This window comes from Phaseolus vulgaris, chromosome 8 (assembly GCF_051622355.1).
Source record: "Phaseolus vulgaris cultivar YP4 chromosome 8, ASM5162235v1, whole genome shotgun sequence".
In the NCBI taxonomy this organism is placed as follows: domain Eukaryota; kingdom Viridiplantae; phylum Streptophyta; class Magnoliopsida; order Fabales; family Fabaceae; genus Phaseolus; species Phaseolus vulgaris.
The window spans coordinates 61,686,306-61,698,085 of record NC_143505.1 but is presented as its reverse complement, the minus strand read 5'-3'; the positions used below and the strand labels follow the sequence as shown (position 1 = coordinate 61,698,085).

The following is an 11,780-nucleotide window of genomic DNA, read 5'->3' as shown; positions in this document are numbered from 1 at the left end:
GGATTCCATAATCCATAATGCAAAAAATAAATATAATTCAAGTGCATTTTAGGGTTTTTAAAGAATAATAGGGACAATTTGATCTTTACATAACATTATGAGGGTGCAGGAAGAAAAATGTAGGGGAAACTACTTACGTTTGAGAGAAAAAATACGAGCTCAGAACACAACGATGGTAAGTACTTCCTCCACTCCCCTCTTTTTAACCTGCACACTCACAATTAGGTGAAATACCCAAATTGTCTTGTCCACTTCTCCTTCACTTTCGCTGCCGCCAGTTCTGAACCATTATCACTGCAGAAGAAGAAGAAGAGCTGGAAAAAAAAATCTGAGACTAAAAGTGATAATTTTAGATTTATAGATGAAGAATAAAGATTTTTTTTTTATATAAATCAAAACGTATTTAAAAACATTTTTAATTTTTTTTTCAAGATACAAATCTAATATCGCAGAAAAAGACAACAACACTGGAAACAAAAATTGAATAAAATCAAAATTGTGATTTAAAAATATCCAACAAAGTTAGATATAGCGTGAGAAAACAAAATGGTGTGAAGGAATGAAAAAGGTGATGGAGAGAATAAAACAGTAAAACAGTGTTGAGGAATAAGAGTTACAGAAGGTAGGTGATGGAAGTGATGATCTGTGACCATTTCCGGTGTTCACCACTCTCCATCTTATCTTCTTTTTCTCCTTCAACACGTTACAATCTCTCTCTACCTTCTTCTTCTCCTTCTTTCAGGCTTAAACCTTCTTCTTCTTCTTCATCTCTCTGTTCCTCTCGCATGGAGGGGACCCACCAGACCCATGACCATGGCCGCTCCAAATTCATCGACTTTCCCTTCGTTTCATCTGCCCAGAAGAATGTCATGGTCGATCTCGTTTCGAGGCTTGAGAATCGCCTTCACTCTCAGCTTCTTCCTTGCACGCTTCCCCCTGATGTTCAGTATTACCAAAGCCAAACTGCCACTGCCCAAGCTTCCCTTCATATCAGATCAGGCAGTGACGACTCTCAGGTAAATTTTTCCTTCTCAACTTCCTCAATTTCAATACAAAGTTTTCCTTTTTTTTTCCTCTTGTCTTTATTTTTCTTCCCAATTTCGTTTTAACTTATTTTTTAGTGGTTGATGGATTTTTAAGCAAGTATTGGCATTAGAAAGAGATTAGGGTATTGGGTTGAGAATTAGGTACTCAATCTACTACCATATAATGAAGCAAATGGGCAATCTAGTATTTTTAAATTTTGTCCTTTTCTGTGCTTCAATGAATAAACCATCAATCAAATTCATCCCCAAACTGTTACTGTCTCTCCATAGTACGTCAATTATATAAACAATCCCTCAATCATTGAAAATATACCGAGGATTTATCAATTATTGAAAAGTGCTTCTTGATAGATACTCAATTATTTTTTTTTTTATGTTGATGGATACTAATACCTTATAGACTATTCATATTAATTTTGTTATGTTATGTTAAGGATAGGAGAGAAGGTAATTAGTAATAGTGTTTAGACTTGATTGGTGATTTACCTGTAGTGTACTTACAATTTGAATTGCAATGAAAAAGGGTAAACATTACCAAGTTTTTGAGTAGTTTGCAAGTAGACAAGGATGCAATCTAATTACTACATAAAAAACGGAAAAGGATAAGCCTACACCTAAGTTTTGGGGTAGATAGCTGAGGGAAGAAAAGGTGAAAAGAAAAAGAAAAGAAAAGAAAGAGAGATAGTGAAATATGTGATGGTAAACAAAAGCAGCATATTCTTTATCACATTCCTTCGTGTACTCTTCTTTGTTGATTGAAATTTATACTGAAAAATTACAAAATAAGGAGACAATTATTAAATCAGGGGTCAAACCCACTAAAATTCGTGTTTTTTGTAATAATTTTCAACCAATTACAAAGAGTGTGGTGCTAACATTATTCCAGAAAGACTGTCTTTCCTCGTTGTGAATCTTGGCTTTGTGAGGAAGAAAAATGATGGCACTTGTTTTGTTCTCATTTGTGTTTGTGACAGGTAGATTTTGTGCTGGGAAGCTGGGTGCAATCTGAGTTACCAACAGGAGGGTCCTTAGATATAACAAGTCTCTCAGCCTATCTTAAGAGCTCAACTGATGCACCAAATTTTGTGTTTGAAATGATCCGCAGTAGTCCAACAATGCTAGTTCTGATTCTTGATTTGCCTCCCCGGAAAGACCTTGTGCTTTGGCCAGAAGACCTCAAAACTTTCTATGAGGACACTCAATTGGACACTCATAGGCAGGCTCTGGAAAGAGTTCCAGAGGTTCAACCATATTTCTCTTCTTCCCTTTACATCCGCACTGTTTCCTCCCCCACAGCCATAATGATTCGCATTGTGACTGAAAATGGTGGAGTAGAACGCATGGAGGAGATCATCAGGGACCATTTGGACCCCATTTCAAAGCAAGTGTTGGGGATCTGGTTGGATCATTGTGCTTGTGCCAAGCGAGATGTTGGAGAGGCAGAAAGAGCTTATCTGAATAAAAGGGATGGTCTAATTAGAAACAAGACAATTGAGATTGATCTTGGTTCAAGCTTCCCCAGGTTGTTTGGTCCAGAAGTAGCAAACCGAGTTCTGGAAGCTATCAAGGGGTATTTTACTGTCTAATATTCTGATTATTTGGACATTCTGTGTTACATACATGTAACTAATTAGCCTTGTAGTCAAATGAAGCTTCAGTATTCGTTGAATCTCCAGTGATGTATGAAATCCATAGATGATTATAGTAATTTCTACTTTCTGATCATAGAAAAATTATTGAACGTTCCGCATCAGATACTTTTACATTGTAGCGAATATAATAAATTAATTCCTGATGAATATTCTTAACGCACTCACCAAATTTGTACTTTTTGCATGTATGTTCACATATTTTTAACTGTATAATACGATACCTTGCATGTTAATCTGCTAAAAGCTGATCGTTATGATATTTGTTGCTATGAAAGAAAGATAAAGAAATAAAAATAAAGCGTGAGTTTTAATGAATAATGAATCAGAAAAAGGAAAAAGATAGATGAAGAAGAGAGAAAATATAAAAAGAAATATAAGAAAACGTGAACATTAAAAGCATAAATACTAAAGATTGAGCGAGAAACTGAGAATAGATTCCCCTTTTTTTCTTTTTTAGAATAAGAATAGATTCTCCTTAGAGCTTTGATTTGAATACTTTTTGTTCATTCACATGTTTTCTCAAATACAAATTCCTGTGTTCATCACATATAAGGTTGTCCCCTGTGTCTTCTCTAACCTGAACACCCAAAGCAATTTTATTGAAAAATTCTGTTTATGATAATTAAGAGTTTTTTTTTTCTTATATATTGATAGTTAACAGTTTGAAAACTCTAACTTAGTGTGACTTAAATAACATTGTTTCTTAAACATATTTTATCACAGTTTGATCTCTATATCTGTGAGTTTCAAAAATTGGATTTTACTACCTCAGTAAATTTTGTTTGAGGTATGATAAAAAAAATGAAGGGTATGAATATTTTAAAACATGGCATAATAAAATAATAAGAGACATCTCAACAAATGTAGTAAACATTTGACGTGACAGTGTTGCAAATTGATAAATACAGAATTGAACTCTAGGTTGAAAACAATGTGTGGTAATAGTAAAAATAGACAAGGTCCCAATTAAGCAAAACCGTTGGAAGTTAAATTATTATAAACTTTATGGTGAATTCAATAGAACTGTTACATGCACTTTCTCTTTCTAATTTGTCAGTGTTTCTATTGGATGTTTTGAAACATAAACATTAATAAATGTGTGTTGGTGTGTGAAACGATATTAGGACACGTGTCATAAATGATGTGTTTGTCTCGTACACACGTATTAGATATGTCAAATTCAAAAAAATATTTATTGGATATCTGACCATTCTAACACTGTTTCAAGATAATTCTAACATGATTTTAACACAAATTTAAAAAGGACAAATACATTAATTTTCTAAAAACTTAAAATTATTTATAATTTTTTTTATTATAATCATAAAAATAAGAAACAAATCATTTTGAACCAACTGTAAAAAAAATATCTTTCTGTAATAAAAAAACTAAGACATACATAAATTTTTATTGTTAACATATATAATTCATAATTATATAATATATAAATCTGTGTTCCATGTTCTACATTTTGAAGATTATGCGGATCAAAGTGTGTGTGACGGTCTATGTGCAATACAGGTAATACAGGTGAAACCTTGATGGTACATATTCTGATGTTGTTCTATGGCAGCCACACCATATGAAATATTGAAGTGAGGTGAATCTCCCCTTTTAAACAAGTGAACTACATAATTCTGAATTATCAAGGCATCGATCCTTAACACGGAAAAACTTGTCATTTTGGTATCATCTGTCATTTTCTTACATCAGCTCATTACCTCTACTTTTTCTTACAGAAGTTTAAAATATCATTATTCCAGTTTCCAAAACCCAGTCACTGGTTTTCCTTAAAACTTCTCAGCCAGTTAGTTTCAGAGTTTCTATCGTGTTATCAGATAAAACCAGCAACATGTGTATTACTACCCAGGAAGTTATCAAGCAGTTGGAATCCCTTATGGAAAACTGTAAGTAAGCATTTAACTTGCACTTTTCTGCTTTTCTAGGATCTCAGCTGATTTTTTTCTGTCAAATATCTTCTACTGTTTTTTTAATATATATTTATTTCTCTCTTGATGTAGTGGATGAGAAACAGAAGAACACATTCCAGGTCTGGCTTTTCTGTCTCCTTGTTTTACTTGGTCTTAGGTGTTGAGAAACCGTGTTTTATATATTAAAAAGTTTCATCTGGGGCGGGAGTTCTGAACCAAAAGAATAAAACTTCGCTGCTAAATTGATCTTGATTATCAGTACCTAGATGCTGCCAACAATTCTTCACTAAAGTAAAGCTGTGATGTGAACACTGTGATAACAGGAGGTGTTCGAAAATATTTGCAAAATACATTTTGTTTGATTTACAAATGAGGTGATCATATGAATGTTCTTAGTTTCCTTTTATTTTCTTTCATGAAAGCTTTCTCTTTGTATTTCAGAATATGCACCAGGGCTATGCAACAGAAACTTTAGTGCGGTTTCTCAAAGCAAGGGACGGGAATGTTGTCAAAGCACATAAAATGGTTAGAAAGTTTGCAGTAAAAGATTTTTATTGGTGCCAATATAGAGTTATTCTCTTGATTCTATCTTTTGGATATAACACTTTGCTGACAGTTTAACTATAATAGTTGATTGATTGCTTACAATGGAGACTAGAAAATGACATTGACAATGTTTTAGCGGTGAGTTCCTTCACTGTACATATTAGCAATGTAATAATATTATTGACTTTGGAACAACACATCTTAAATACCAATTAAAGTTAAGCATTTAAGAGTGGCACGAATGTATATAAGAATGCATGTTATCACTACCATCTAGAGTGAAATTTACATGGTCTCTGTAGTTATTGAGATATTTTCCTATTCTTATTCAAATCCCTACATCATATCACAGTTGTAGCATAAAATGGACAGCTACTATATTTCTCGATCATTGTGAATTCATGATCATAAATGTATATTTTTTTCTTGTATTTGTAAGCAGAAGCCTATACCACCTGGTTTGTACAGAAGTTTGCGAGATACTCAACTTGTGGGAATGTCTGGTTTCACAAAGGAGGTATTCTGTGCTTTTGATAGACCTCGTACAACTTTTGATCTCAGGGCTAAATTTGTTTGTTTTCCTCCACCCCTTATGGTTATTCTCTGCCAATTCTCTGCCATTAACCAATATGAGTGATGTGTAAGAATAACAGCTTTATGTAAGACACTATAAGCATTTATCAAGGACATAGCATCTTGTTGGGAATCTCTCCTTATTTTAATGGGACCATGACCAATGAATCTTGATAACTGATCCATTGAATATATTCATTCAATGATAGACATTCTAAAAGTCTTGAAATTGTATCTCTCTTAAAAATGTGATAAGCTTTAATTAACCACTATCTCTTTATGTGATAAGTCTCCTCTCATTCTCTATATAAAGTGAACTTGTAAGGAAGAGAAAGACAAGTAAGGAAGAAGAGCAACATAGAGAGAAATGAGAGAATAGATATCCACCAATAATGTGAGATTAGAAATCCTAGTAAGATGTTAGAGAGCTTTGTATTCTATCCTTCTTGGGTGAGATTAAGTGTTATCCTCAAGTTGAGGAAGTTTTCCCATTTAAAAATTTTCGGTGTCATTTTCTCTTTTGCTCTATTTTCTATTATATGCTTATTGCTTCCGTAAGTGCCCATTTTGTATTTACACAAAGAGGGAGAATTTGTTCTCATTTTCCCAACACATCTCTTATATAAAGTGACATTCATAATTGCTAATTTTGTTTTTGGCAGGGCTTACCTGTCATTGTTATTGGTGTTGGGCTTAGCACATTTGATGAAGTGTTTGTAAGGACTTCACTCCATCTCTAACCCATCTTACCAGTACTTTATGATACATTGGTGCTGCAGTGTTCAATGCTGCTTATCTGTTTGTTCTCCTTAATGTAGCATGTGGACTATTTTATTTTCCATGATGTCAAATTGTCAGTTGTTTTGTTTTGTTCAGGACAAATACTATGTACAGTTGCACATCCAAATGAATGAATATAGGGATCGAGTGACCATGGTGAGTACCTAGACTAGAGTTTTTTGGTCCCTGATAAATTCTGACACCCTAATGTTTATTTGGAATTTTTATTGCAGCCAAGAGCTACAAAGAATCATGGACGACACATTAACACTTGTGTGAAAGTCTTGGATATGACTGGTTTAAAACTCTCAGCTTTGAACCAATTGAAGGTAGACAGCAATTTACAAACTTCTTATTTACTATCTCTCAGAAGTTTCTTTTCTCACTGTTCATGCCACTAGATGCTTTCCTAGTTGACACTTTCTTGGCCATCTTCAGCTTTTGACTGCTATAACTACAATAGATGACTTGAACTATCCAGAAAAGACTGAAGCATATTACATAGTTAACGTTCCATATGTATTCTCAGCGTGTTGGAAGGTTTGTGCCAGTGTTTCATGTTGAAGGAGAGTGCACTTTTCACTTTAATTTCATTCTGATCTTTGAAAGCTGAGCTCTTCTTTGCTTCATTGACAATTGGAAGGTTGTAAAGCCTCTTTTGCAAGAAAGAACAAGGAAGAAAGTCCATGTACTCAAAGGTTGTGGCACAGAAGAATTACTGAAGGTAAACAATAGCATTACCATAAACTATTTGCTTGATCCCTCATAAATACACCTAATACGAGTTTTCCTCTTTGTTCTATTGACAGATAAAGTCATATTAAATAATACAATGCTTATGGATTTTGTTTGCCAATTTCCAATTCAGTACTGTGAAATTGCCTTTCCATAATGCAGATGTTTAAGTTTTAATTTTCTCTAGTTTTTTTAGTCATAAGAAGTAAATGTTGTGGATTTTTCTTTACCAATGGATAGATCAGTTTGGAATAAATATGGAGCTTCCATATATGTTCATCTTAAATCTATGCTTGCTAATAATTAACCTGACATAGAGACTTGAAAAATAGCACTGCCAAATTGAATTTCTTCCATTATAACAAGATTTGTTGCAACTGCGAGGGCTTCAACACTAAACCATGTTTTCAAAACTTGTAAACAGGTAATGGACTATGCATCCCTCCCACATTTTTGCAGAAAGAAGGATTCCAGGGTGCTCCGAGATGATGCAGCAGGAAATACTGAAAATTGTTTCTCCTTTGATCATGTCTTCCATAAACAACTATATAATTACATCGAGCAGCAGGCTATGTTCATAGAGTCCATATCCCAGGATTCTTTCCATGTAGATTTACCGGAGCCAGACCTGGTTGATGCCAAAATTGCCAAGACTATAGAAACCGAGTTCCACAAACTGGAAATTCAGAATGGCTTCACCAACTGATGGAAAGACCTTGCAGTTCTTGTCTGCATCTTGGTCAGTTGAACCAGGAGAATCCATATTATGCTCAGTTGTTGAGAGCTACATGGTCCATTTTGAATAAGAGTTATAATTCTTGTTCTTTGCAGTGGCCATATATTCACTTATTGCGTGTAATATCGAGTTGACGGAGAATTCTGAATGAAGTGTTTCACCTTAAGAGTTCAGGCAAGACACTATTGTCACCTATGTGGCAAACAATTCTAGGATTAACTAGCAAGTCCAAGGAACACCTAAACTTTTCATAAAATTGAAAAAGACCACAAATCAAATTCTACCTAAACAAACTGTTGAAATATTAAATTTGCATATTCTGAGGCTAAGGTTTTTTGTATGTACAAAATAAGCTAACTAGCAATTAAAAGTGACCCAGCCAATACAGTGCAAGCACTAAAGCACACACATCCAGATTAAACATTGAGCTCCTGCTCGTTTCCCTATATGTTTAGTAACTATGACTGCTCTAAAGAAGAACTGCACTAGTATCAGACATGAAACTTAAGTTATCTGAACCACTTAATAACGCTGCCAAAGTTGAATACTTTTATTGAAATTGCTTGTAGCAGTTGTAGGCAATGGCAACTGACACAGCAGCACATACAACAGCAAGAGCTGCATATGTATCTTCTTGCTCCCAGCCATCGAGCCAAGTTGTCACGGAAGGAAACTTGCGCGAAGCTCCTTTGGAACTATTGATCCGAGAAAACACAGACTCGTTGTTCTCATTATCAGCTGAGAGCTTTGCCTCTGCCTCAATGATATCCGGGTCCATTCTCTTTTCCACTAAAAATCGATTCTGATGGATAGAAGAGTCTCCATTTGACTGGCAGCAGCTAGCATTTGATTGGCAACAGCTAGCAGTTGACTGGCAGTAGCTAGCAGTTGACTGGCAGCAGCTCACAAAATTGTCTTGAGATGTAATATCATTCAGAAGAAGCCTTTGTTCTTGCTTTTTCAGCTGTTCGTCTACTGAGAAACCCATCTGACCCCTGATGACAATATAAAAAAATGTAAGAAATACAAGTCCGCATATACATCATGGACCTATGCAACAAATTTTTCATAACCATCAGCCTGATACATATTATTATCTTCAACCATGTAATAATTTCAGCAGGCTATTTTCTATACACCACCTGTCTCATCAAATTTTCATTACAAAGAAGGGGGCATAAGGAGATGTAATTGAAAAGCTATGGGTGAAGCCATGGTTTCGGAAAGTTTGGAGATTGAGAAGGGAATGAAATTACTGTAGGAGTGATCCATCATATGTACTTCATTTTGTAGCTGCTCAATTTTGAAGTCCTTGGAATTGAAAACATGCTCTAAGATTTTAGTTTGTAAATAAATAACAGAACTGGCATGTCGGATGGTATCACAGAAAAGCTGTCATACCATCCGACATTGGCACGAAGATGGCACTTATTGTCAAACCATAATTTCAATCTCAAAATACATAAACCAAGAAGGTATTATTACTCCAAGATTCAAATGCGATTAAATCATTGATGGTAAACAGGGCTTATAGATATTGGGAGCAAAAAGATCATTTTTGAAAAAACAAAGACCTACCTTATTTGACGTCAAATTTTGTATGAAGAATTTAGAAATCCTGATTCCTGAAGGTGTCAAAAATATCTTGTAGATATCTTGACTTGCAATGATAATAAGCTTCAGAAAATTATTTTCTCACAGGCTCAGGCACTGCCCCCTAATTCTGATTGGTCGTGTGAAAATATAGGGAAGAGGAGGAAGAGAAGAAACAGATTAGAGATGAGAATCATCCACTCTATTTCTGACTAACATTTTTCCTTGCTGCCAAAGACACCCAAAAGGCCAAAACCCAGTATGGGAGAAAAAAAAAAGATAGTCTAGCAATTTAGCCTTTTATAGGATGAAATCTAACTTTTAGCCAAAATAGTAAAGAAAATAAATAGAGCACTAAGGAAACAATTACCTCCATAATGAATCTAAGACCTCCCCTTTTATGATATGATGCTGAAGCAAAAAAGGCACATCATCCGGGGTAACATATCCATACCTACATATTTCAATTGAGGAAAACATTCACCAGTTAAATAACAAAATATAACAACCAATGGTACAAAGGTCTAACAAGAACAGTAAAATAAAAAATTGTAAGAAAAAATAGTTTTTGATAACCATGGAGGTGTTCTCCTTACCAGTGGCCAGTGACTTCTCCATTCATGCTAGGTCCAAAGACAATGACGTTTCCAGCATACTGACTTCCCCCAATGTGAGAACACGGGCTTACAAACACTTTACCCTGAAGACCATGTAACTCTATCTCCTCCCTGAATCTACTGACCAAGACAGGTCCACAAACCCCACATCTGCGATCACGGGATCCATGTGAACACACAAACACAAACGAACCTCTCAATGCCTCAGGAGTTCCAGGAAGCCATTCCCCATCCTTCACAAGAACCTCTTCAACAAAGGTTTCAACATCAAAATGCGTTAACCTCCTGCAATTCCATCAAAACCTGTTGTCCACAATGATCTAAGAAAGGGAAAAGCAATTGAAAAAAAAAAAAACAAATAAGATCAATAGTACAAACCTGTATCTGACCATGTCAGGAAAGATCAACACATCCCCATTGGATGTCTCAGTTCCATCATGACCCTCACAAATCGTTAACCGAGTCTGGCAAAGAGACAACTCATAAGTCCAACACAATGTAATCAGCGCTTGACAAATGCAAAGCCGAAAAACGTGGCGTAACAATTGTTGAAGATCACGCGTCTAATAGTGATACCTCGAACATCATAGAGACAAAAATCAAAAGGGGAGCGAGAGAAGACGGTACCTCCTTTTTCATGTGAGTCTTCCTCGCAACAACGGCGGCGTGAAGCAGCCTCGGCAAGCGATCGAACTCGGCGGCTTCTATGCGCGGTGGCCAAACGCGAGGGTTCTTATAGCAGAGGAAGACATGGCGTTGGTAGAGCTCCACGGTGCCGGAGAGAGGACTCTGGCGGAAATCGGAGCGGGAGAATCCAAAATCGGGATCGGAAGCGGCGTCGGCGGAGGAGAGAAGGCCGTCGTTCTGGAAGCTTCCGGAAGCGCTTCTGGGGTCGGCGAGGTAGCTGTCGAGTTGGTCGGAGACGGTGATGGGGGAAGAATGGGAAGAGGAAGAAGGGATTGTGAATGTCAGAGACTCTTCTCTCTCTCTGTTACTCGCCATAGAGACCACAACACAATCTCCACTCTCTAACAACGTTGTGTGCGTGACTCAGTATTTGTGCTGTGCTTTTCTTTTCTATTTTTTCGAGGTTTGATGATGATGTTAGACCAGGCTGCGTTCCTCTCAGGTCGAATGTAGAATTATCGGTGGAATCGGCTCATTCATTTTGATCATGTGACACGTGTTATTATGTTCTAATTTATTATTTCCTAATTTTTCAAATCATTTACACTTTTCAATAACCAGACTATCGTAAATTATTCAAACCATCATTATTATTTGCTTTTATTTTCTTTAAATATAAAGATACAAAGAGCATTTTTTTATAATAGTTAAGACAAAATTAATGAGATATTTAATAATTTTTATGAAATATTTATTTTTATTAATAAAGAACAAAAGTATTTTAAATTATTAATAAGAAAGATAAATTTGGTAATTAATAATATTACTCAATTATTAAAACAATACTATAAATTATTGACTAATTTATTATTTTCAATTAATTTGTTAAAGAAATATAAGGAAGTATTTGATTAATTACGTTCAATCTTTATTTTGTTTCTGTA

The 11,780-nt window shown here is 35.3% G+C and overlaps 3 protein-coding genes across 4 annotated transcripts; 2 read left to right on the top strand and 1 right to left on the bottom strand.

Annotated features, from left to right (window-relative positions):
* The first annotated feature begins 515 nt into the window (after nt 1-515).
* Nucleotides 516-2,779, top strand: LOC137824044 (red chlorophyll catabolite reductase, chloroplastic). The gene is made up of 2 exons (XM_068629469.2): nt 516-1,016; nt 2,021-2,779. Exons 1-2 carry the CDS (start codon nt 630-632, stop codon nt 2,630-2,632), a joined length of 999 nt encoding a protein of 332 aa, XP_068485570.1. The 5' UTR covers nt 516-629; the 3' UTR covers nt 2,633-2,779.
* Nucleotides 2,780-4,418: 1,639 nt separating this feature from the next.
* Nucleotides 4,419-8,172, top strand: LOC137827202 (phosphatidylinositol/phosphatidylcholine transfer protein SFH8). Of its 2 annotated transcripts, none has more exons than XM_068633433.2 (11): nt 4,419-4,605; nt 4,720-4,748; nt 5,071-5,154; nt 5,260-5,313; nt 5,618-5,692; nt 6,411-6,464; nt 6,625-6,684; nt 6,762-6,857; nt 6,967-7,068; nt 7,172-7,252; nt 7,688-8,172. In XM_068633433.2, exons 1-11 carry the CDS (start codon nt 4,551-4,553, stop codon nt 7,967-7,969), a joined length of 972 nt encoding a protein of 323 aa, XP_068489534.1. In that variant the 5' UTR covers nt 4,419-4,550; the 3' UTR covers nt 7,970-8,172. The 2 variants fall into 2 exon arrangements, with proteins under 2 accessions (XP_068489534.1, XP_090149791.1); XM_090293665.1 differs by having other exon boundaries at nt 4,480-4,609.
* Nucleotides 8,173-8,283: 111 nt separating this feature from the next.
* On the bottom strand, nt 8,284-11,320 carry LOC137827201 (Sucrase/ferredoxin-like family protein). Its single transcript, XM_068633431.2, has 5 exons — nt 10,837-11,320; nt 10,588-10,673; nt 10,189-10,494; nt 9,963-10,046; nt 8,284-8,994 (listed from the first exon to the last, which is right to left on the bottom strand). Exons 1-5 carry the CDS (start codon nt 11,209-11,211, stop codon nt 8,550-8,552), a joined length of 1,296 nt encoding a protein of 431 aa, XP_068489532.1. The 5' UTR covers nt 11,212-11,320; the 3' UTR covers nt 8,284-8,549.
* Between the last annotated feature and the right edge of the window lie 460 nt (nt 11,321-11,780).